The sequence below is a fragment of the Ictidomys tridecemlineatus genome, chromosome 8, assembly GCF_052094955.1.
Source record: "Ictidomys tridecemlineatus isolate mIctTri1 chromosome 8, mIctTri1.hap1, whole genome shotgun sequence".
In the NCBI taxonomy this organism is placed as follows: domain Eukaryota; kingdom Metazoa; phylum Chordata; class Mammalia; order Rodentia; family Sciuridae; genus Ictidomys; species Ictidomys tridecemlineatus.
The window spans coordinates 39,332,581-39,355,883 of record NC_135484.1 but is presented as its reverse complement, the minus strand read 5'-3'; the positions used below and the strand labels follow the sequence as shown (position 1 = coordinate 39,355,883).

The window sequence follows — 23,303 nt, the reverse complement described above, 5'->3', positions numbered from 1 at the left end:
TAAAATGTCAAGAATGCCTAGAAACATTGGAAAATTTAGCTTTTCCTTCTCATGACTAAATTATTGGTTTTCAGAGAAAAAGTTGACTCAAAGTCAAAATACACACTAAAGTATGATTTCAAAGATATTGTCATTTTTATAGTAGGGGCTTGAGAAGTTTTGATTTGATTTAATTAATATATTAGAAAGACTCAATAGTTATTTTTCAATACAATTTGACTTTAAAATTACCAAAAGTTACTAGCATATTTGGCATATTTATAAGTTTTATTCTCAATTGAAACTTTCAATTTTTAAAACTATGTCTAATGGATATTAATTCTTAAAATGAAAACAAGTGCCCATTCTAAGATTCAATTTTTCAAGTTGTAATAGTTTTAATGTCAAATCTGGGTTTATTTTAACTAACAAATTAACATAAATTTCAGCATCTCTATACCAAATTAGTAGCATATTCTTCTATCTGTATTTTACATATTAATTATGTTTATTGTAGAGTAAAAATGTTTTTGCACAAATCCTCACTTAATTGAAATAAGCATTTATTATTCTTTATTGAATGAATAATTGCCAAGATTCTTGACTACCTTTGGCCAAAACAGATCCGATTTCAAAGATGCAACCACATTTCTCATTGGTTATGGACAGGAAAGATAACATGACTTGCAACAATACATAATAGGAAAAAGAATTTATATGAAGAGCTAATACAGAAGCAAGTAGATATTTAATAAAGAAAGCCCAGTATTTGTAAACAAGAGCTTTGTAAGAAACCACTCTTATTTCATAAAATGTTTTGAGAAAAAATTTGCTGGGAAAAAAAAAGAATTCCAATCTGAATTCCATAATAAGAAAGGGATTTCAAGATCATATTCACTGAGATATACTAACCACCTCCCCTTAACTTATTCTTTGGTGCTTTATAATACAAAAATGCAAAACAAAAACAATTTTTTCAAACCACATAAAAGTTATGAATGAGCAAGTAGGTAGAATGCTGGCTGTGATTTCAACATCTCCTTTACTGTTTTTCCTTCTGCTTGGGTGCCACTCCTTGACCTCAAGAGTGAAAGCACACTATTTCTGTATGGTCAAAACAGATAGTGAGACAGGTTTTCCTTATGTATTTTCTTTATCCATTCACCAGGTGATGGAAACTTATGTTGGTTTCCTATCTTGGCTATTATTGTGAATAGTGCCTTAGTAAATATTGCGGTGCCAGTGTCCCTGAACATACTGATTTTATTTCCTTTGAATAAAATACCCAACAGTGGGATTTCTCAATTATCTGGTACTTCAACTTTTAATTTTTGAAGGACTTTCATATGTTTTTTTCATGATAGCTATAATAATTTACACTCCTACCAACAGTGTACAAGGGTTCCCTTTTCTCCATAATCACCAGTACTTGTATTTTTGTCTTTTTGATAAGAACCATTCTTACTGTAATAAGATGATATCTCACTGTGGTTTTGATGTACATTTTCCTAATGAGTAGTGTTGCTGGATATTTTTTTTTATTATATCTGTTGGCCACTTGATATGCCTTTTTTTGAGAAATTTCTGTGTAGCTTTATTAATTATTTTTAAATCAGGTTATTTAAGTTTTTGCTATTGAGTTTTTTTGAGTTCCATGCATATGCTGAATATTAACTGCTTGTCAGATGTATAGCTTGCAATTATTTTCTCTTTTTCAGTCGGTTTTCTCCTCACTCTGATTGTTTCCTGTGTTGTTTAGCTGCTATTTAGTTTGATGCAATCCCATTAGTCTATTTTTGCTTTTGTTTCCTGTATTGTAGGAGTTTTGTCTAAAAATTCCTTGCCCATTCTATTCTTAATTGAGCTTCCCAAGGTGCCCTAATCATAGCTACTTCCCTAAAACTCTTTCTTCCAAAAGCACCAATAAGGACTTATTTCATTCTGTTCTGTGCCTTCTATCCCCTTCTCTTGACCTCTCCTCACCTTTTAGATCCTGTGTTTTCTTCTGGGAAATAATCCTTGCATGTGCAAATAGAATTAATTTAACTTCACTTTTTCTGCTCACCTAGCATATCTTCAGAACAAAATTACAACAGATCTTACCAGAAAAACCTAGAATATTCCTTAGAATGGCGCAGAAAAGTTGTGAATAATTTGTTAATATTTGTTACCCCCATCACCCATGTAAGTAATAATTTTTTAAGAAAAATTATTTTATAAGCCATTGGAAAGCTAAAGTCAAAGTCTGTTTTTTCAGTTACCAATGTTGCACTGTTATTAATTTCTTAGATTTGGTAAATGAACCAGAGTTTTATAAGATGCTAACATTAGAGGAATTTGCTAAAGGGTATACAAGAACTCTCTGTGTTATCTTCACAATTCTTCTGTAATGTAAAACCATTGCAAAAAAAAAAAAAATTAACCAGAACATAATACTGGAAGGATTAAACCTCTGAAATAAAACATCTGTTTTCATTTGATGGTATTGATTAGCCCACAGTAACAAACAAACAAAAAATGAAATAAATGGTTTGTTTGAAGGGAAAAGGATTGAATAAGAAAAGCATGATAAAATTCTGGAGCTATAATAGATTTAACATATCTTCTATTTGAAAAATATCACCCTGCTAATGACAAAAGTCTTTGAGAGCTATATGAGACTAAACTTTACATTTGGAACTTGAGTTTAAACTCATGAATACAACTTTGTGTATATTTGCCAGAGAGAAAACAGAGAGGCCAAAGTAGGTTATGATGATTTCTGATCAATCTAATGGTCCCACTCAGTCTTTGTGTTCTATCCATCTCTGGAGTACTTGGCACTGTTGGACCTTTTCCTACTTCATATTCTTACATTCTTGACGTTCTTATTCTGTCTTCTGAGGATATTTGCAATAGTGAATTTAATGCATTAACTCAGGAAGATAAGGTAACATTTATTTGGTCAAAGACCAATCTGGATGTTTCTACAAAGATCTTTGTTTAGGTGCAGTTAACATTTATTTTAGTAAACTATGAGCAAGGTGTATTGTCCCCATTAATGTGGAAGCAGTCAACACTGAAGGCCTTAAGATAAGAGGTTGCAAAGGGAAAATGGAATGTTCTTTCAAAATTTGCAGACTCAAAAACAGCAACATCAACTCTTCCCCAAGTTCCCATCCTGCCTCCATGTCCTACAGATATCAGACTTGCCAGCCCCAACAGTTCCATGAGCCAATACTTTAAAATTAATCAATCTCTTCCTGGATTGGTAGGGAGAGAGAAAACAATATATAGATACAGATCCAATCGAATAGTTAGTTCTGTTTCTCTGGAGAAGCCAGACTAATGTTCCCCTGCATTTCTCTTCTTGGATAGACTGTATACTAAATAGGTTCACCTATACTCAGGGTGATCCTACTATTCTAGTATATTTGGACCAAATGTTGTTGAGATCAGTTGTTCTTTGGGAGATTGACTAGTGTCATTAGAAATGGAAATGTTTCTGTGATCAAGAAACACACAGAGACATACACACAAAATGGAAATCATCGAGTTAAAAATTATGCATAATTGTTTTAATCCAGAATGTTTCTTGGATACATTGGTATATACAAGAGTATTTTCTGAATGTCCAGGAAGTAGATATAAAGTTGTCTGAAAGTATTCCATCATAAAACTTTTTTTCTACCAAGAATATCATAGAAATAGAGTTGCTCATAAGATACTTCACAAAAGTTTGTGCTAAGTTTATGACCCCATTAACTGTACTTCCCTTATTTGTGAACTCCTGATACCCCTATAGTATTCAGCTGTCCACTGGAAGTGACTTGTGTGATCCAAGACAAAAATACTCCCTGACGTGGCCATCTTCATTTTTCTCCCCATGTCCAGTCTCCACCTTAACCTTTATGGATTGTATTAAATAATCCTAAAGCTCTCTGGATAGGGGTTATTTTGGCCTGTGGTGCAACATTAAGAGGTAATAAATCAGGGAAAAAAAGAGAGAGAAATAACTTAGGCATTTATTTCCTAGTTTCTCTACATATTCCATTTTATAGTGCATTGTTGGATGAGTTCCCCACTGAAGGATACAACATTGTTTTGTTTGGGCATCTCTTTGCTAAGCTTTAAGGCTTTCTGTGACAAAAAAAATACAACTCCATCCCCTGTCTCTTCACATTATGGTTGATAAGGGCTTCCTGCTTGGGTTAACCCTGGAGTGCTCAAATGTTGATAAATATTTTACTCATTAAACTCTTAATCACACATTTGAGTGTTCCGGGAACCCTGATACACTCAGCAAGCCCAAAATTGAACTCATTATTATCTTTCAAAACCTGTTCTTTTTCTTAATGCCATTCATTTACCCAAGTCAGATAAGAACTTTAGCAATTATGCTGAGCCCTAACACTTAATTGCCATTCTAAGATAATAGAAATAGACTAAGCCTTGTAAGGAGACACCTGGTTCCCAATTGCAATTACACCATTTTTAGATCTGTGCTATCTTATGCAATTTACTTGATTTCTCTGATCTTTGTGAAATAATTATATTATATTCACTGCTTAGAGTTGTTTCTAGAGTAAAATGTGATTCTTTAGAACAACAGTAGCATAATTTTTCCCCATGAGTAGTTGTCTCCTAAATGTGTCTTGTCCTCCAAACCTTCAGGCTCAGACCTCACCAATTCATCTCTTCTATAGATGACACAATGCTCTAAGAGGAAAATCAAGTCATACTCTTCTCTGCTCAACCGTGTAAGCATCTCACAATCTGTGAGGAAGTGTAAAAAGTGTGAGGAGGTGTGTAGAAAGTCTTTCAGGATACAATCCCAATCCTGTACTAAATTTCATATAAGAATTTCAGGTATACTGACAAATCTCATAAATGCAATTAATTTATTACATTATATAGACACTAATACAAAACATAAAGATTAATGATTTAATGATTTGCTATAATGTAAGAAATTTCTGATGTAAAAATGATAATAATAATAACAGCAACTAATAGTTGCATTCCTAACTGTGCTAGGAAATGAGTTGTTATATGCATTATTTAATTTAGTTTCCTTAGCAACTTTCTGAGTTAAGTAGGTACTAAAAGTTTGGTTTACACATTTTATGAAAATTTATAACTAAAGGTTCATTCCATTAAAAAATCACCACAAGTTGTGAGCTTATTTTACCACAAAACAAAGAAAAAATATTTTATTGGCCTGATAAAACCTATTGTGTCATGAAGTTAATGGAATAAGAAGTGAGGAAAAATTTCTATTTTATTATTTTATGTTTTTGCTTCTCAGGATATATCTCATCGAAGAGCCAAGGTGGTAAAGTTCTCAGTTTAATAGAATTGTAAATAAAACATTACTAGCTCCTGTAGAACATTGTTCTCTGATGCATCCTGTGGTAAAAAATTATCTTATATTAAATTTTGTATGATGCTCCTTTCTCCTCTGAATCTACATAAATCCAACTAACTTACTCTTTATGACCCAATACAGGGCTTATAGTTTCAATACATGTCCTCACCTCATTCATAGTTCATCTTCCTTTTAACTTTTATAATCTTTGTGACCTGTACAACTCACTTTCATATTTCACTAAATGCTTCACAGGATTATCCATTGCCCCAACAAAACAAATTAGACATCTTTATCAAACCATAACCATGCTTTATACTTCCATAGTGGCTATTGGCAAAGCAAGGGAGGCTTTCCTTTGTCACTAAGAAAGCTCATTACTAATCCACCAGCTGGGGGAAAAAAAGAAAAAAATTTTGAATATAAAAGCAAAGAAAGACTTGAGGTACCATTAAAGTTTAGTCTCAAGATTATGCAAGGTGAAATTGGGCAGTGTGACTGGTCTTCTCTCTAGAGTAAGGAAACTTTTAATATACATAAATGTCCATTAATTGCTTTTGGGTGGAAGCTTTTAATTCCTTAGTTATCAATAAGAAAAATAAGGCTTGGGAGAGCTCTTTGTTGAGTAGTCGGAAAGAAAAAAAATGTTTTTCAGAATTACTGTTTGAAGATGGATGGAACCAGATCTGATAACATTGCCTATACAAGAACTATATTAAACAGTTTTTCCACATTTCATGGTGATTGGGGAGGGGATGACTGCCTGAAGGTGTCTTTTCTAATTATTGAGGATCCTATAAAGGAGTGTGGGGATAATTTTCCCTAAGATTTACAGTTCTTGGGGTAAGCCGTTAGTGGAAATGCTGACTAACATTTGGTGATGAGAGGGCTCTCATGCTAAGGGTCAAAACCACCTTTAATGTTAGTGTTTCGAAATATTATTTCTTTAGGGGGAGGGAAATAAACTCACATATATCTGCTGTATTTGCATAATAAATTAATAACTCCTCAGGGCTTTTGAACTTGTGGGTCTTTCAAACCTGGTGAGAGTCCTGAAAGATGTGAAAATTAATTGTCTCAAAATTTAATAATTTTTGAAAGATTTTAAGAATTCATATTATACTTGCCAAATCCATTTCTAAGTTTGTTCTAGTTAAGCTATGTCCAGAATTAAATATTAATTGACAACAACGAGCCAATGATTCCTTGGAGTGGCTATTAAGCAAAATATTTTCAAAGTTATCATGGCCAATTGTCCCTAGGCACCTATGCTATAAAAATATAGAAGGAGTCAAAGGAAGAAGTGATGTAATGTACAATTAGCTCCTTTGTATTCAAAGATTCAAGGCAATAAGTTCTTCACTGTGGTGTACAAAATGTGCAGTGGACACAGAGTGAACCCAAGGAAGGCATGACACAAGTTGGAGGCACACAGTAAGTGGTTGGAGGTAAGAAGTACCATGACACCAGCACAGAGCAAGTGCCGTGAGAAACCATTATTTTTTTAATGCTATGAAAGCTCAACAAAGGCTATTAAGGGCTTTACAGAATGTGGAGCACTTTTACCCATGACAAGGTTTAGGAGTTTTTAGATTGCTACTGATAATGTTTCTAAATTGTTTCCAAACTCCTGTGAGCAAATTTAATGATCCGATCTATATATAAGTACTACTTTTTGAAATCATTAAAATTGAGATGTTTATGCTCCTATAATCTGAACTATATTTCTCAAACCAAATGGCATCATCTATTGCTACATGTAAGTTTCTTCTTTTTATATAAAGCCTTTTTCTTGCAACTTAGTCCTGAGGAAGTTCCAGACCAAAATAGTGCATCAAGAGGACTGGCATAATCAGTTTTAGTAAAAACAGCTTGATTAATACTAAATATGTCCTAGCTCCTAATCAATTATGTTAATGAAGTCATAGGCAGCACATCTGCAAGCCTTGACAAAGCCTGTGATCTCAACTTAGCCTGGTAAGATGGACTCCTTGGGAGCTGCTCAGTGTTCGCAGTTTTGGTGCACAAACTCAGTCTCTGCACATTACAAAGAGTTAGTATTAACAAAAGTCTCCTGGTCCTGAAATACTGTTATTTTATTCATTTAAACATACTACTGAATTCTGGAATAAAATGTCAAATTAAATCACTCTTTAAATATAACTATGAAGCTTAAGTGTCCCACTTAACAAATGACACATTGTTTTCCAGGTGACAGATTGACAGGCAAAACATTTGCTACTTGGTATTTTATGAACCTCTGCTAGGAGATAAATTGAAGGCAAACATTTGCATAATCTGACTATCAACATCTTCCTCAAATTGGGGAATCTGATTTCTTTGATTTATGTCCATCTTGTTAGAATATGATACAACTTCAGGTGTCACTATTATTTACAAACTGCCTCTTGTCCTGTGGACATTGGGTAGGGACATAGTTACTTGCCAGTTTTGTGTTAAATTATCTCAAGTCACATTATTTATTAAATCTAAATGTCAAAATAAATATAACTATGATTTTCCCCCCCCCTTTTTTTTTTAGACTGTGATCTATAGGATTTGTTCTAAATCACTTGTTTACTCTTTAGGTAAAGGACATATAGTACTAGCCAGTGATGACATGACTCCATTTTTTTGTTATTACCTTCAGAATATACTTAAATTTCAGTCAAAAATTTAAAAATATTTAACTACTATCAGTTAAAAGCATGTACAAAAGGTGATTAAAGTCAAGAATCTATTCTACATAAAAATTCTGATGGAAATGAATTGGTCCTCAAAAAGAAATATTTAAACAACTCTAATTACATGAAGTAAGCACTTCAAGTGCTTTACTTATATCTTTACTAAGCTTACAGGTTACCAAGTCTTATAAACTAAATGTGTCCCCAGCTCAAATGTGTATGTTGCAGTGCTGACGCTGACCCCACATGACTGCTTTGGAGATGGAGGCTTTGAGGGGTTAGAAAGAAATGAGGTTAGAAGTGTGGAACCCTGCTCCTATAGAACTGGTATCTTTATAGGAGAGTCCCTGGAGCTCTCCTCTTCTCTGCATGTGAGAAAAGAGAAAGCAATCTGGAAGAGAGCCCTCATCAGCTGGTACCCTGATCTTGGACTTCCAACCTCCAGAACTATGAGAAAACAAATTCCTATTGTTTAACCTATCCTGTGGGCCTTTGTCAGAACTGTAAGACAACAAGGTCAATAAGGAACTTAAAAACTTTATATCAAGGAGAAATTCTCCTCACATAGTTCCCTCACACAGAGAAATGATGTCTGGAGCCAAGTGGGTGAATGGGTGAAGTGGAGGCATGGGAGTTAAAGGTGGCGTGGGAACTCACTCCATTCCATGCATTCACATTGAAAAACAAATAAATGAAAGGCTCCTGTGAGCCAACATGAAGTGTGTTGACTGAGGGGGATGGGAGACAAGAGTTCCACACCCTGGACTAGTTAGGTTTAACCATTTTGTTAAAGAAAGAATGTCATTGTGGAGTCTATGAGGAAGATACTCACAAACTATGTTAAATTATGGTGTCCAATAACCAAAGAATAGCCTTCTTCCCTGCTCCTCCTCTTTTTCATCAGATTGGTATTAATATTATACTGACTTAGGTTGTATGGAACTTTAATTTGAAATTTGAAATTGAGAGTTCATCCAATTTGTACAGATGAACAAAGCGAAATATTTTAAATATTATGTAATAGGTAGTTGTAATTTACAAGTAAATTTGACTCCCATCCCCATTCCCATTGACTTTTCTCCTGCTCTTTTGTGACTCTTTCTGGAATGCTTTAGGTACTTGACCTGAAACACTTCCTGTTTTTCCAGACAATGAGAGGACAAAATGTCTCCACCAGTAGCATTCCAGTCTTTCAGAAGGACATTTGACCCATTTAACAGGAGAATCCTGTGGTTAATACTACATTAGAAGCCTTTTTAGAAATACAACATTGCCCTTGACCTCATTCTAAAATAATCTAGGGATTTGCCACTCAGATAGGATCCTGGACAACAGCATCAGTAACACTTGCAAGAAATGAAGATGCAGAAATTCAGGCCCCAGCCCAGACCTAATAAATTTGAATATAGTTTTACAGCATTCACAGATGATTTATGAGTACCTTCAATTTTGAAAGTATGGCCAGGGTACTCGTGATCACCATCAAAATGTCATGTTTCCATTAGAGAACTGCATGGAATCTAAAGCATAAAACTTTTTTGTCTTCATATTCCAAAAGATATTGTTTCAGAAGTATAGAGTATAGGGATCCTCATACTCCAAGTACTACATTGTCATATATTAGAGTCATTCCTAGGCATTGAACTGGGAATCCAGAGCTGGAATCCCAGTCCTCCTATCGACTTTTTTCACAAACAAATTCAAAGTCTTCATTTGCTCATTGTTGCTAATAACAACTACTTTTCATGATTTTTGAATATAACTATAAAGTACATGCAAAGAAAGCAAACATAACACTCAAAATAAATGTGAGTTGAAGAGTAGAGTACAGGCATGGCTTGGTCAGGATCTGGTTGCACAAGTGCAGAAAACATGCTGATGTTGGAACACAATTGTAGGAAAAGAGCACCTTCTCAACTATTCAAATCTTTCCCTGGCTATTGAATGTGTGAATCATAAATGCATAATAAATAGGGATCATTGGAATCTGTGGTCAGTTGTACAATTTACCCCTTACCAAAGCAAATTTAATATAAAAAATTGATAAAAGGATACTTGAAGAGGACTACCAACTTCTAATATTTGGTGTAAAACAATTGATTGACTGTGTAAGGTTTGTTATATAGAGGAAAAACCAGTAGCTCTCAAAATTTAATGTGTAAAGATTGAGCTGAGGTGTTTATTAAAAATGGAGATTCCCCCCCTGTCTGACATGCTAGAGAATCTGGTTTGCTAGATAGATACAAGATATGGTAGGAATATGCATTTTAAGGAGATTTATAATTGATTTTGATGCTTTCAACCTACAAACTCTTTGTGAAAAATTGTACTAAGCCAATAAAATTCAGTCCTGGGAGAATTCCCTAAGTTCATCAAAGTCAAATACAATAATATAATAGTAATTATTATGGTTTTATTTTGTATACACAGACTTTCAGTCACTATAGTATGATCCAAGACACAGGATTCTCACACTCTATTTAAGTAAGAAAAAATTACTAGAAGAGCATTGGTGGTGACCTTTATAGGGTACCTTAAATAAACTGAAAGTAGCCTCAGACATCTCCTCTTCTTATTTGGTATAATCATTTTGGAATAGAATTTGAGGGAGGTAAGAGGGAGGGGTAAGAGATAGAGAAGAGAATAGGTTACATGTGCATTTGATTGCAGATAAAAAAAGAACATATAATATTTTCTTAAGTTCCATGTGCTTATTTAGAATAGTCAGGTACTCATTTCAGCAGCACATATACTAATAGAATAGTTTGTTCAATAATTATGCCTGGATGACCCATAAGAAACTCCTGTGTGAGAGTTTGAACACATCACTTTCCTGCTCTTTTGTTTTATTTCTATGGTTTCTGCTCTTATCTCATTATAGTCCACCTGGATATCTAATTCAGAAAGCATGAAGTCATTCTGATTCTTTGTTTTCCCTTAGCATCTATGTTTAATCAGATTCTTTGATCAATTAAATGTCTTGTCAAACATCTTTCTGATACATATGCTTCTCTCTACCAATACCCTTTGTTTATTTCAGGCCTTACAACTTGATTGGGCTGATCTTTTCCTAAGCACCTGCAACAAAATCTCATTGCAACAGTCTAGCCATTAGGATGATTGCTAAATTGATTTGCTTATTCCATCCACTGGAAATTCTCCATCTTTTTAGGAATAACAACAAAAAAAGATCTCTTTGCCTAAGAGGAAATATTTGAACTTTTATGGGCACAAAATATCTGTGTAGGATTACATAAGAAACTAATATACCAGTTGCCTAGGGGGAGGAGACAGGTCATTGGAAGATAGGGCCTGGAAGGAAAAATTCACTCTATATCATTTTTGTTGTTACTTTTAAGTTTCATATCATGTAAATGAGTCAAACATTTCAAAGTAAAAAATTTCTTGATCCGGTGAAATACTTTGATGTCAGAGATTTGTGAAGGAAATTAAAATATAACCAGAATTTAGGAAGAAGGAAAGGAGTAAAGTAAGAATAAAAATGTTTAATAAAATGTTGATAACTCTGAATATAATGGGAGTTTATCAATGTTTTATAATAAAGATTTAAAAATAAAAAGAAATCTCAAGGTTAGCTTTACAAAGCTCTTAATGATATACCCTCCCAATGCCTTTCTTTCAACTCCCCAACTCTCTCCGTTCACTTTTTGCTTCTTTCTCTCCCAGCTGAACTACTTATGCTCTGTGGACCTTTCTCTGTGAACTCCTTTCTCTCTCCTCTCTCCTCTCTCCTCTCTTTGTGTGTGCGGATCCAACAATACTTCTGCCTTCCTTGCCTGCTTGCTGAGAAGATGTTTCTGGTGTCCTCTTCACCTCTTCCAAGCAGATTCACATCAACCCTCCTCTAAACGTTCATGGCACTTTAAACTGACTTATGTTTCCAGTTGTGATGACACTTTAATAATCAGCACACCTCTGCTCACCTCTTAGGAATCAGAAATCAAGTGCCCTTCTGGACACCCTGTGTTTTATGGAGTTCTGCTGAGTCCTCCCGTGGCTGCACCCTGTCCCAAGGTAGAAGTCTGTGGAGTGGACAGAGTATAGCCACCTGGAATGTCTTCTCTCATGCCCTTTAGATCCTGGGCCCCTGAGATTTATTTTCCCTTAAGAATTCTTACTCTGATGCCAGTGGGCCTATCCCTGAATGAACCCTCATTAGTGTGCTCACTCCTAGTTTCATGGGGTGGCCAAAACCAATGGACATCTGTGGGCAAAGTGGACAGAACTTGTACAGGCAGGCTGGGATATCCACCTATGCAAACAGAAGGTCTCTTTCAGTGTGGGACATAGCTAGAGGTAGAAAGGGGGCTGTGATGTGGAGGAGATCGCCAAGTTTACTCTTGTAAAAATGCACTGGTGCTCTTCACTTTAATTACTTGTATATTTTGTATCTGTACACTGAGTGTTGGCAAGCAGGAAATGCTTTTCTATTAACCTCTGTTATGGTTTGGATGTGAGATGTTCCCCAAAAGTGCACATGTGAGACAATGCAAGAAGGTTCAGAGGAGAAATGACTGTTTGTCCTGATCACATCTTATACTCACAGCGGCAAATAAGCTAAAACAATCTCCAAATCTCTAGTCCTTTGGACAATATCTGACATGATCCTATGGTTGAGATTCAATAAATAATAGTTGATGGAATTAATAAGACAAAAATAAGTGACTTTAAAATTCTAAAAGATTTGGTTTTAATGAAATTTCCCTCATTTTATTTTGCTGATCTTCAAGCAGCATCATATTTTGAAGAATTACTTATTGGTAGTATTTTTACTACTAATTATATTGAACCATTTATAAGCTGTATAGATATACATATATATGAGTTATACACACACACACACACATACACACACACACACTCATAAATTCATCCTCCCAATAACCCTAGAAGGTCAGTACTATTGTAACCCAATTTTAGAGACAGAAAAACTCATGAACAGTGAATTTAAGTAACATGTCAAATTTAGAAAATTTGCAAAAATTGGGGCTCACATTCCAACTCAGAACTTCTTACATTAAAGTCTTCAGACCAAACAAATTGAGTAAGTTTTGGTAAGTTTGCAAGAATTGCAAGGCATAATCTTGACTATTTGTCCCTATATATTTTTTCTACTTGAACTTTTTTTGTTGTTGTTGTTCTAATTAGTTGTACATGATAGCAGGATACATTTTGACACATCATACAAAAATGAAATATAATTTTTCATTCTTCTGGTTGTACATGATGTAAAACTATTTGTTTTTTGGCTTGAATTCCAGGGCAGTAATCTGGTCATCCATATGGAAGCTAAAGGTCACCAATATAGAATATTAAGAGGAAATGTTTCATTTTCTTAAAAGGAGCAAATTGGAATTCTAGGAAAGTATATTGTACTTTATTCATAACAAAACCATGGGTGAAAATACTGCATTTTGTTACTTTAGTTACTCTTTTTCTATTCTTCCTCATTCTAATTTATCTACAATAGAGGTCTTTGTATAAAAAATAAAACAAAATACTTGCCTTCAAGAACAGGTGTCGCCAGAGTCGGTCTGGAAGCTTGTACTCTTGGTGATGGAGGGGGTATGGCTGGGCTTTGTCCTGTGCATACAGTGCAGGTAAATGTGTTGGGGAAAAATTATTAATAAATTAATATTCACAACTAAAATATCTAGCTCTGTCCCTTGCATGAATAATTCATAAAGCTGAATATAAATTAATATTATTATGCAATAAGAAAACTGTTATTAGGTGGGATCTTTAAGATGATATACTTAGTGAGCTCCAGTTATCTTTAGAGCTACTTTTTGAATGCATTATTTTTCATAAATGCATATACGATGTCAAATATCTCTACTGGATTTTATTAACGGAAAATACACATGTGATCAAATAAAGCAATGTATTTTAAATATGCACTTCAAATTATAGAAACTAAAATCGCAGAAGCTGGGAGAAATCCCAATATAGAGAAAATCATCATTTTTTTTCAGTTAACAAAAATTCTCAAATGATATAGTAGGCAATAAAGAAGGTTAAGATTCATAGGCCTTTTGATATTGAACAGGTACATTTTCTCCTGCCAAAATAAATGGCCTATTGTTAAGTAAATAATGAGCCAAAGGGAAAATATATTCAGCTTGAAAGGTTTCCTCAAATCTCTGGGATCATTACAAAGTATAAAAGCAAAACAAAACAAACCACAACCATTTCTGAATTCTTTCTTATCCCAAGTGCTTTCTTTAATTAGCCAATACCATTTAAGTTATGAACTATAAACATTAGCAATCACATGATCCCATTTGAAATGCTTGCACAATGTTTTAACATTACTTTTCATCATGTAAGTTCCTGTTGTATGTTTCTTTACTTTATTTTTCTTTTTTTTTTTTCCAGGAATCGACATGATCATGTGTACCTTTTAAAATCTCATTGACAACTAGATATTATCAAATGTCAGCAAAACTGCCTGCTTCCTGTAAGTTTTCCGCTCTTAGAATTCTTCAAAATTATTTCTCTGTGGCAAATTATGGTTTAGTGACTGGAGCAATCAGAGTTGCACACACACCACATTCCAAGCTAAGCCCTTATGTTAAGTACAGCTCAGTCTTAATTTATTACAGAATTTTCTTGCAGTTGTACCCATACAGATCTACTCATGAGCATGCCAAGAGCATAAAAGCAAAGCATATTTTTGCATATCACACAACAATCCATTTGCCAAAAAAATATAAATCCATACTATTATTAACGTTTTTCCTCATGGGATAAAGCCTTAAGAGAAATATAATGTAACAGGAAGTTCATTTGTTAACAAGCCAAGAAAAAGTGAGACTAGAAAAAACAAAAGGAAGCTGGATCTACATGATTTTTTCCTAGGAAATGTAAGTGCTTACAATCTGCCAAGAATTATTTAGATTTTTATGCACTAAAATCATTTAGCATTCAGGGGATATTTAGAATATAGATATAATTCTCATTGTATAGTTTTGGAGACTGAGGATAACAGGCTTAAGCTAAGCAGCTCCTAAGATGTGGAGCTGAATTCCAGTGCAAACTCCAGAGTGGTTAATGCTCCTTCCAGAGTGTCTAAGACAGAAATTCTTCTGGCAGAAGAAATTCTTCTGTTACACGTCCTGAGTACAGCTGAGGAAGGAGAGAGAAGTGAATCTTCCACCCTAACAATTCCAACTTCTTTGTGGGTCAAAAAAGGTGTATACTTTGAAAGATCTGTTTTTAAACCTTGCTTGAGAGCCACTCTTAAAAGTTTCTCAAGCTTTCATTTTTAAACTGGGGATGGTATGATGACACACAAATTATATTAACAGCCTGTGTTACATAAAGATTCCTAAGAAAGTTAATTTAAATCTCTATAAGGCAATTGCCAGGTAAAGAAGGGTGAGACAGAGGAAGTGATTCCAGGTAGAGTGTCTCTGGTGGAGGAAAAAAAAAAAAAAAAAGGAAAGAAAGAAAAAACACCCTAATGTCAAAATTTGTAGAACTATTAGAACAAACCAACTGATACATCTTCCCCCTTGAAATGCACCATCCAATTCACTTCACAAATCCTCTGCAGCTATAATGATCTCAATTATTCCCTATAAAATGGTTGACTGCATGGCAGTGAATTCATTGAAGAAGTAGGACCACAAGAAAAAAAAAAAAAAAAAGGAAAAGGAAAACTAAGTGTCCACCAGCCTCCATGGAGACAATGAGAGCTATGCCTGGCAGGGACAAGCTTTTGCTGTACTGGAAAACACCAAAGTGTATTAGGCAAGCCATACCTGACCATGACACATGACTTCAGCACAGATGTATAGAAAGTCTCCTTCTCCATTCAAATAATGTCAGAGAACCCAATTAAAATCAGAGATCATTTTACTATGTGAATGAATATACTATTGGGCTGGAGTATAGCTCAGTTAGTAGAGTGCTTGCCTCGCATGCACGAGGCTCTAGGTTCAATCCCCAGCACCACACACACACACAAATGGAAGATGAATATAATATGTATCACACATAGCATCACATATAAGTTATATTTGATAGAATTTTATGGTTATTATATAATTTTAATGTAAAAGTAAATTTGTTTAGGATATAAGCTACATGCTGAGGGTTCAAATGGGGTGAGAGTTTCAGCTTCAACACTTGACATTATTAGCTATATAAACTTGAAAATCTCATGTCGTTTCTAAGCCTCTGTTAGGGACTTTATAACATGAGGGTAGGTTTTAAGGGTGTTACAAGGATTAAGTGAGGAAGCACCTAACGCATAGTAGAAATTCAAAATATTAATTCTTTTTCTCATAATATTTTTACACTTTAAATCCCATCTAATTACACAAGAGGATTTGAAGCCTTCTTTTGAAGTAAGAAAACAAAAACAGATAAAATTGAACATGACAGAGCAGAATTCATTCAGAGGAAAAGGTCTTACAATTTTATTAGGAATATATTCCTTTGGAATTTCTGTGAATTGTTACTTTCTGAAGGAAAGATTCAGGTTGCTGAAATTTACATTGTCACTCTAAAGGTATCCTTCACTTTACATGCTATTACCTGAAAATCTTTCTGACATTCAAACTTAGTGAATTGGCTTTATTTTTGTTTCTTGAGTGATTTCAGTTGGCTTATTTCCATAATACCTGAATTGCATGTTTGTAAGCTGCCAATATTTTATTGTTTTGAGTTTTTTCTTACACAAGTCAATTTGGTTGTTTCGGTTTAGTCAAATTCTATAGGGGATAGTATACAGTGTGAATTCCTTATAATGATCTAAGTGACTGACATTTTCTTTACTTTGCTAAAATGATGAATGGGATTACTTAGAATCTCAAGTCAAGTAGGAAGGAGGCTATGTGCTGAATTCAGATTGCATGAAGGAAAAAAGCAATACATGCTACTAAAGTTGAATCTGTCTAATTTCTTTGTGAATGAAATTCCCTGGTGGGAAACCATTTGCAGACAACTGGGGCCTACCTTCTGCCAAATGTTGAGGATATATTTTTCTATAATGTCTTATAGAGACTTTATTCTCTAGACCCTGAGTGTGTTTACCTGAAGGTATTGAGACTTATACTCCAAGGACTATAAACATTTTGGAAAGACCTCCAATCCTCCAAACACTGAGTGGGAGTGGCTCTTGGGATGGGGACAGTATGAGGGTCTCAAGGCATTTGGAGACCTATGACTTAAAAAATAAAGTGGGCTGGGTGTTGTGGCACAAGTCTGGAAACCCAACAGCTTGGGAGGCTGAGATAGAAGGATCAAGAATTCAAAGCCAGCTTTAGCAATGGTGAGACACTAAGCAACTCAGTGAGATCCTGTCTCTAATGAACTACAAAATTGGGCTGGGGATGTGGCTCAGTGGCTGAGTGCCCCAGAGTTCAATCCCCAGTACTAAAATAAATAAATAAATAAACAAACAAACAAATAAATAAATAAATAAATAAAGTGGGAAGATATGAGTTTAGTTAGAAAATAATAGTCAAGTTTTTAAAGTAATATTGTCACTTAAAAATTGGCACATTTCCTAGACTATGTTTGTAATTTGTAGAATAATATTGTTTTTAAAGTTTAGAACTTAAAAAATAATAAATTTAAAGGAATATAAATTAAACATAGTTTTATATTTTAAACTAAGACGTGAGATTATGCTTAGGCTATGCATTAATAGACTTTGACCTTCAAGTCTCCTTACTGAGTTTACCTCCTGCCTTATATTCTTGGAGCACTCCAAATGGAAGTAGGACTCCAGAGTGATATCAGTTACAACCACTCCTTTCCCACTCATCTATCAAAATCCTAAATTGCCACTCAATAATTTCAGATTTGCCAATTTGCTCAATTTGCTGGTCAAACAGAGACCTATCTAATTGAAAATCATCTAAAGAAGGGAGAAGTTTGTGTGAAGTGGGAAGGTAGGAATGGTTTTTTACTTCCAAATAGGAATCTTTAGACTTGAATTTTTGTATTGCTGAAATTCCACAACTATATTTTGCATCCTTTTTCTGCTCTAGAAACCTCTCAACCCCAAGAGTAACCCTACAATTCTCCACAAAGAAAGACACAACAGTATGAAAGAGATATGCAAGGAAAATCAGAGAGAGAGAGAGAGAGAGAGAGAGAGAGAGAGAGAGAGAGAGAGAATGAAATACAGTTTAGATTATAAAAGACCAAAACACAGTCAGTCTCAATGGGGAAATAAAAAGGATTTGGTAAAGAAGAAACAACAAAATAAAACAAACAAACAAAAAACACCGAGAAACCTCACTCACCATTACCACTCCTAGAGCCTTGTCATAGTCCAGAGCACTGTGATGTTAGAATTTTTTGACCAATCTCTCAGTTTTTTAAACTTGTAATTTTCTCTCTCATTGGCAAAACGATTAATTGCAAATATTTGTCTTTAATGATAGAGATGCTTTTTAAAATTTATTATAAACTGTAATATCTTGACTTGGGTATGTTGCTCAAGTCTAGGGCTTGGGATTTTTGGTGTCCACTGTAGACCCCCTACTTATTCACAAAATCTTTTAATGTATATTTCTTGAGTAGTTATTATATATGACTACTTAAGGCTTGCTTTGAGTATACAATGATGCATATGATACACAGGACATGTGACCCAAGTAAGAGATGATGCTGGACTGAGCTAGGTAGGTAGGTCACAGAGGAAATTCATTTATTCATGCAACAATGTTTATTGAGTGCCTTGAAGAGACTTGTTCTTGCAAAATGTGTAGACCATAAATAGGCAATTATCACTTAACTGAGGTCTCAGTTGTTTCAAGGTAAAATGAAGACAATAGTATGTGTTCCAGCTGGGTTGTTATGAGTGTTTATGGAGATAATCATACAAATGAAATCACTGCAGTGCCTTGTTGTCATGAATTTTACATTAATGATAAAGCAATGCTGGTGATTAACAAGCAAGACAGAATATTTCAGATCTCATAAATGTAGGACAATCAAAATAGGTTGATGAGGCAAAGAATGACTGAGGAAAAGAGACGAGGCTAAGTTGAACAGTGAAGTAAGACCAGGGTCACCAAAAAGCAGGGCCCCAGTAATCTATATAGGGTTATGTGTAAATGCTACCACCTCATACAGAGCATTCTAGAATGTCTTTGCAGTTTGGACTCTTCTAAAGGTAATAGTAAATTTTAAAAAAAATAGTATGATAAGTAGACTTTAAAAAGATCATTGACATCTTTGTGAGCAAAAATAAGGTTTGTAAAGAAAACATATGAGAAATAGCAGGTCATTTGGAGGTGATTACAGTGATCTGGGTGAGGGATGATACTTGCCTGGACTAGGTGTTTCACAGTGGAGAATCATTCACTCTTGCAACAAATGTTTATTGAAAACCTGTTACAAGATACTTTTCTAGGATATTCAGTTATAACAGTAAACAGAATCTCCTAATACATGGGGCTGAGAGTCTATTGGTCTGAGGCAAAAATAGCAGCTAATTAAGCAAAATGGAAATAAACATCCTACTATAAAATTTATCAGGAAAAGGTTATAAGGAATGCTACTCAGAGTAATGGGTGGTGATTTAAAATATATGGTCAATGAAAAACAAGTTGTAGAGAAATAGATGAGTTCAAAGTATATTTTGAAGTAGACCTAATATGACTTTTAAATATATTTTGATATGATGAGTGAGAAAAAAAATAAAGAATGACTTTCACAGTCTGACTTGGACATCTGGGAACAAATAAATACAGAACTCTGATAAAGGCAGCATGTATTCCATGCACTCAGCTACTTGCTGTTCATCAACTAATTGCTTAGTCATGACTGTCATTCCTATATATATATATAGTTTAGATTTTTGTCAGAGTACCTATATAAAGGGGCTCAGAAGACGAATCCATAGTTACTTTATTGAGTTATTACTAAAATATATAATTGGTAATATATGAATTAGTTAATTATCAAGATTTTTTTTCATAATTTTAGAAAAGTTTTAAGCAAATGGATTACTTAGCAAAAATTGGCCAAATGATCCACTGTAAGGTGTTTAAAACACCAAAAGCTTCAACTTCTTAGATCAAAGAGTATCCTCCAGGCCAAAATGTTTCTACTGGGATGGTTTCTTTGCATCCTGATATAAATCTTCTCTAATATTTTCATGTGTTATCATATATTTGCGTATTCACTTTGATGGAAAGCAAGGAATAGCAGCCAAATACATATTTCATACATTCTTTTGATTAAAAATGATAAAGGTGGTATTAATGTTTTTTCTTCCTTATTTTCAATTTATGTAGTAGAAATAACTTTCCATACAGCATACAACTAAAGAAAGCAAATGTGATTGATTCAAGATTATTTCATTGTTCCATTCATTTTGCACCTGGTTTATGACAGAATACTGAATGTTCAGATATAACAAAAGTAGATGCATAGATACATAGAATTGTAATCATAGAGTTAAGGAATATTAAAGAGACTTTGAAATCAGCCCTTCCAACAGCTTAATTTTTAAGATGATTAGAAAATGGTCCCTGGAAGAATAAATAGCTAAACCAAGGTCATGCATTGAGGTCAAACTTAAGATGAAAATATATATATTTTTTTATTTTTCTGTTTGGCAAGTCAAGATAAATGACAATAATTTGAACTCTTACAATTAATGACCTCATTATCATTGAAAGTTCCGCAAGAATATACTTCCCAAAATAAACTAATTTTATAGTTTTCTTCAGTGGTCATGTTCTGTTTAGCATCAGTATTGAATTGACTTGAAGTAGCCCACTGTAGAGATCCCATACTTAAAGACCAGTCTCCAAGTTACAATAATTTATTTCCATAACTCTAGCTAGATTGTCAACTAGAGTATTTTCAACTTTCAGAATTTTTATTTCTTCATGTTTATTAAATTGTTTCTTCAAGTTATCCAAACAATTCCTCTTTCAACCCCACAGCAAATTGCATATAAAATTGCATATACAGTGAGGGAAAAAGGAATATGAGATACAGATGAGTGTGAATGTATTTTTATTTTATACAAAGGCCAAGGCTGGTTGGAAAAAAATTAATTTGATTGAGTGAATTCTCATTTAAATAATTGTAATAGCCAGTTAGGGTGGTGCACTTCTCTGTTCCCAGGCAGGAGGATCAGGAGTTCAAGGCCAACATCAGCAATTTAACAAGACTCTGCCACCAAACACAAAATAAAATTGCCTGGGGATATAACTCAAGATAGAGCATCCAAAGGTTTAAGCTCCAGCATCACAAAATAATAGTAATAATACTATTTAAAAATCTAACAATTATACTGGGCAATATTTTATCAAGTTTTGTGGCCATTTTAAGGATGCAAGTTTAAGAGCAAACCATACCCAAGATTCCCTCAACAATTTTGGTGCTAAGTTACTTGTGCACTTACATCAGGAGTCCTCCAATACTTGCCAACTGATGAGGCACCTAAAGGTTATCCACCAAAGTACTTGCTTTTTTATGGAAGTTATGATACAAAGACTCAGCAGTACATGTCAAATTTAAATCATATAAAACAGTGATTATGTAATTGTTTGAATTATACTATTTAGGAAAGAGAATGCAGAAAACTAAAAAAAGGGGGGGGATCCCAAAGGTAGTCACCCCCTTTAAAACATACTTGTAATTCTCTTTAAATCCTGGGGACAGTATATAGGCATCTCAGTAAATTACATAACTCCCCCTTAGTTGAACTTCTCTCACTTTTCTTAGGTGAAGTTATAAAGGTACTTATAGCCCTTTACGTCAATGAAATAAGATGATCCCTACTCAGAGCTTAAGGCAGTGCCTGGCCTTCCATAGGCCCTCAGTAAGTGTTGAATCTTCTCATTATGTATGGTCCTTATATTGTCTTCTTCTCTGAAAGTCCTCAAAAATCCTTAAAAGGCAGACACAGATTAATCTCTGGAGGGCTGAGTTTTCCTACATCTCTAATTCTAGCATACAAAGCAAAGTTCTTTGGGAATTTCCTTTTTTGTTATCTTTGAATGCAAGGGGATATTTTTTTTTAAGCAATTACAGACATTTGGAAAATAGGGTTGTTGCTCTACTCTCCAAGGATCTCATTCATATAAAAATAAATAAATGAGTTTGGCACTCTTTAACCACTCTTTAAGCTATTTCCATACCACCAGGGCCTGAGCAAAAAAGGAAGAAACTTGCGATTGCCCCACTTCCCATTTTCCCTTTTTTTTTCAACCTGCAGGAAAATCTCTACATTTTTTTTTTGTTTCTAACACAAGTAAATATTCTATATTCACAAGCAATTCAAAGAGACATGAAAGCCTGAAGCAGAGCCAAAGAGCCAATTAAAAAGGAACCTTCTGGTTTCAGAGTTTACCTCAGAGGAGAAAAAAGGACTTGAGGTTTTGCTTTAGCAGAGAATTTTCTACAGGATGCTTTAATAAGGATGATAAAACTCCACATCTTTTCAACTACAGGCCCATAATATAAACTTAAATATGTCACAAAAAAGGATAAAATGGGAATGTGTTAATAAATGTTATTTAATAGCCTTAGCACCATAATTAAATTCACAAATGTATTCTCACATGAATGCCATGTTTGGAGGTCAGCCAATCTCTCTTCTTGTTTTAAATTCTGTGTAATTGATAATATTTTGTCATTTAAAACAATGTACCCTGTTTATCCAGTGTCTGCCAGGAGGCTATTCATAATTACATAAAAATCATATTCCTCTGGGAGAAAATCATTATTGATATAATCATTACTATGAATTATGGAAAATGGAAAAGGCTTCCCTCTTATGGAACCACCATATAAAATAATATTAAATCATCAGTTTGTAGCTCACAGAGTGTTTCAATAGGGCATATGGTGCTTTTTTCCACATCTATTTTCACTCACCTTTTATATGACAGTCCAATTGTTACAAATGAGTCTTGTCTACTAAACAAGGGCTTTTTACCTAAACACTGGATGATAGCAATGAAAAGTGGTATGTGGGTGACACTTTTTCCCTCAGGAAAGCAATGCACCAATCATAAAGCAGAAACATGGAATAAAATAGAGTACTAGGTGTTTTGAAGACAGAATATAAATAAAGAAGTGCAAATGACAAAGGACAGACAGTAAGGTAGATGGGGTCAAATTTGAAAGAAAACTGTGGTGTAGATTACATCTATATGTTTTGATGTTATTTTGTTCAGTTTTTATCATGTATTGATTCCTCGTTTGGTATTATTAATTTTTAAAAAATTCTCCTTTTACATTTTCCCCTATAGGAATAAAAAAAATCATTGGTCATCCAAAGAGGA

General features: G+C 34.1%; 1 protein-coding gene across 17 annotated transcripts in view; it reads right to left on the bottom strand.

Moving 5' to 3' along the window:
• Window positions 1-23,303, bottom strand: part of Trdn (triadin) — a 356,336-nt gene that overhangs the window by 202,049 nt on the left and 130,984 nt on the right. For 14 of the 17 annotated variants that reach the window (XM_078019258.1, XM_078019260.1, XM_078019256.1 and 11 more), the window contains one exon: window positions 13,537-13,614. The exons of the other annotated variants lie outside the window; for them this stretch is intronic. In XM_078019258.1, the coding sequence (XP_077875384.1) occupies window positions 13,537-13,614 (78 nt within the window). The remainder of the gene's footprint in view (window positions 1-13,536; window positions 13,615-23,303) is intronic. 17 annotated transcript variants of the gene reach the window in all.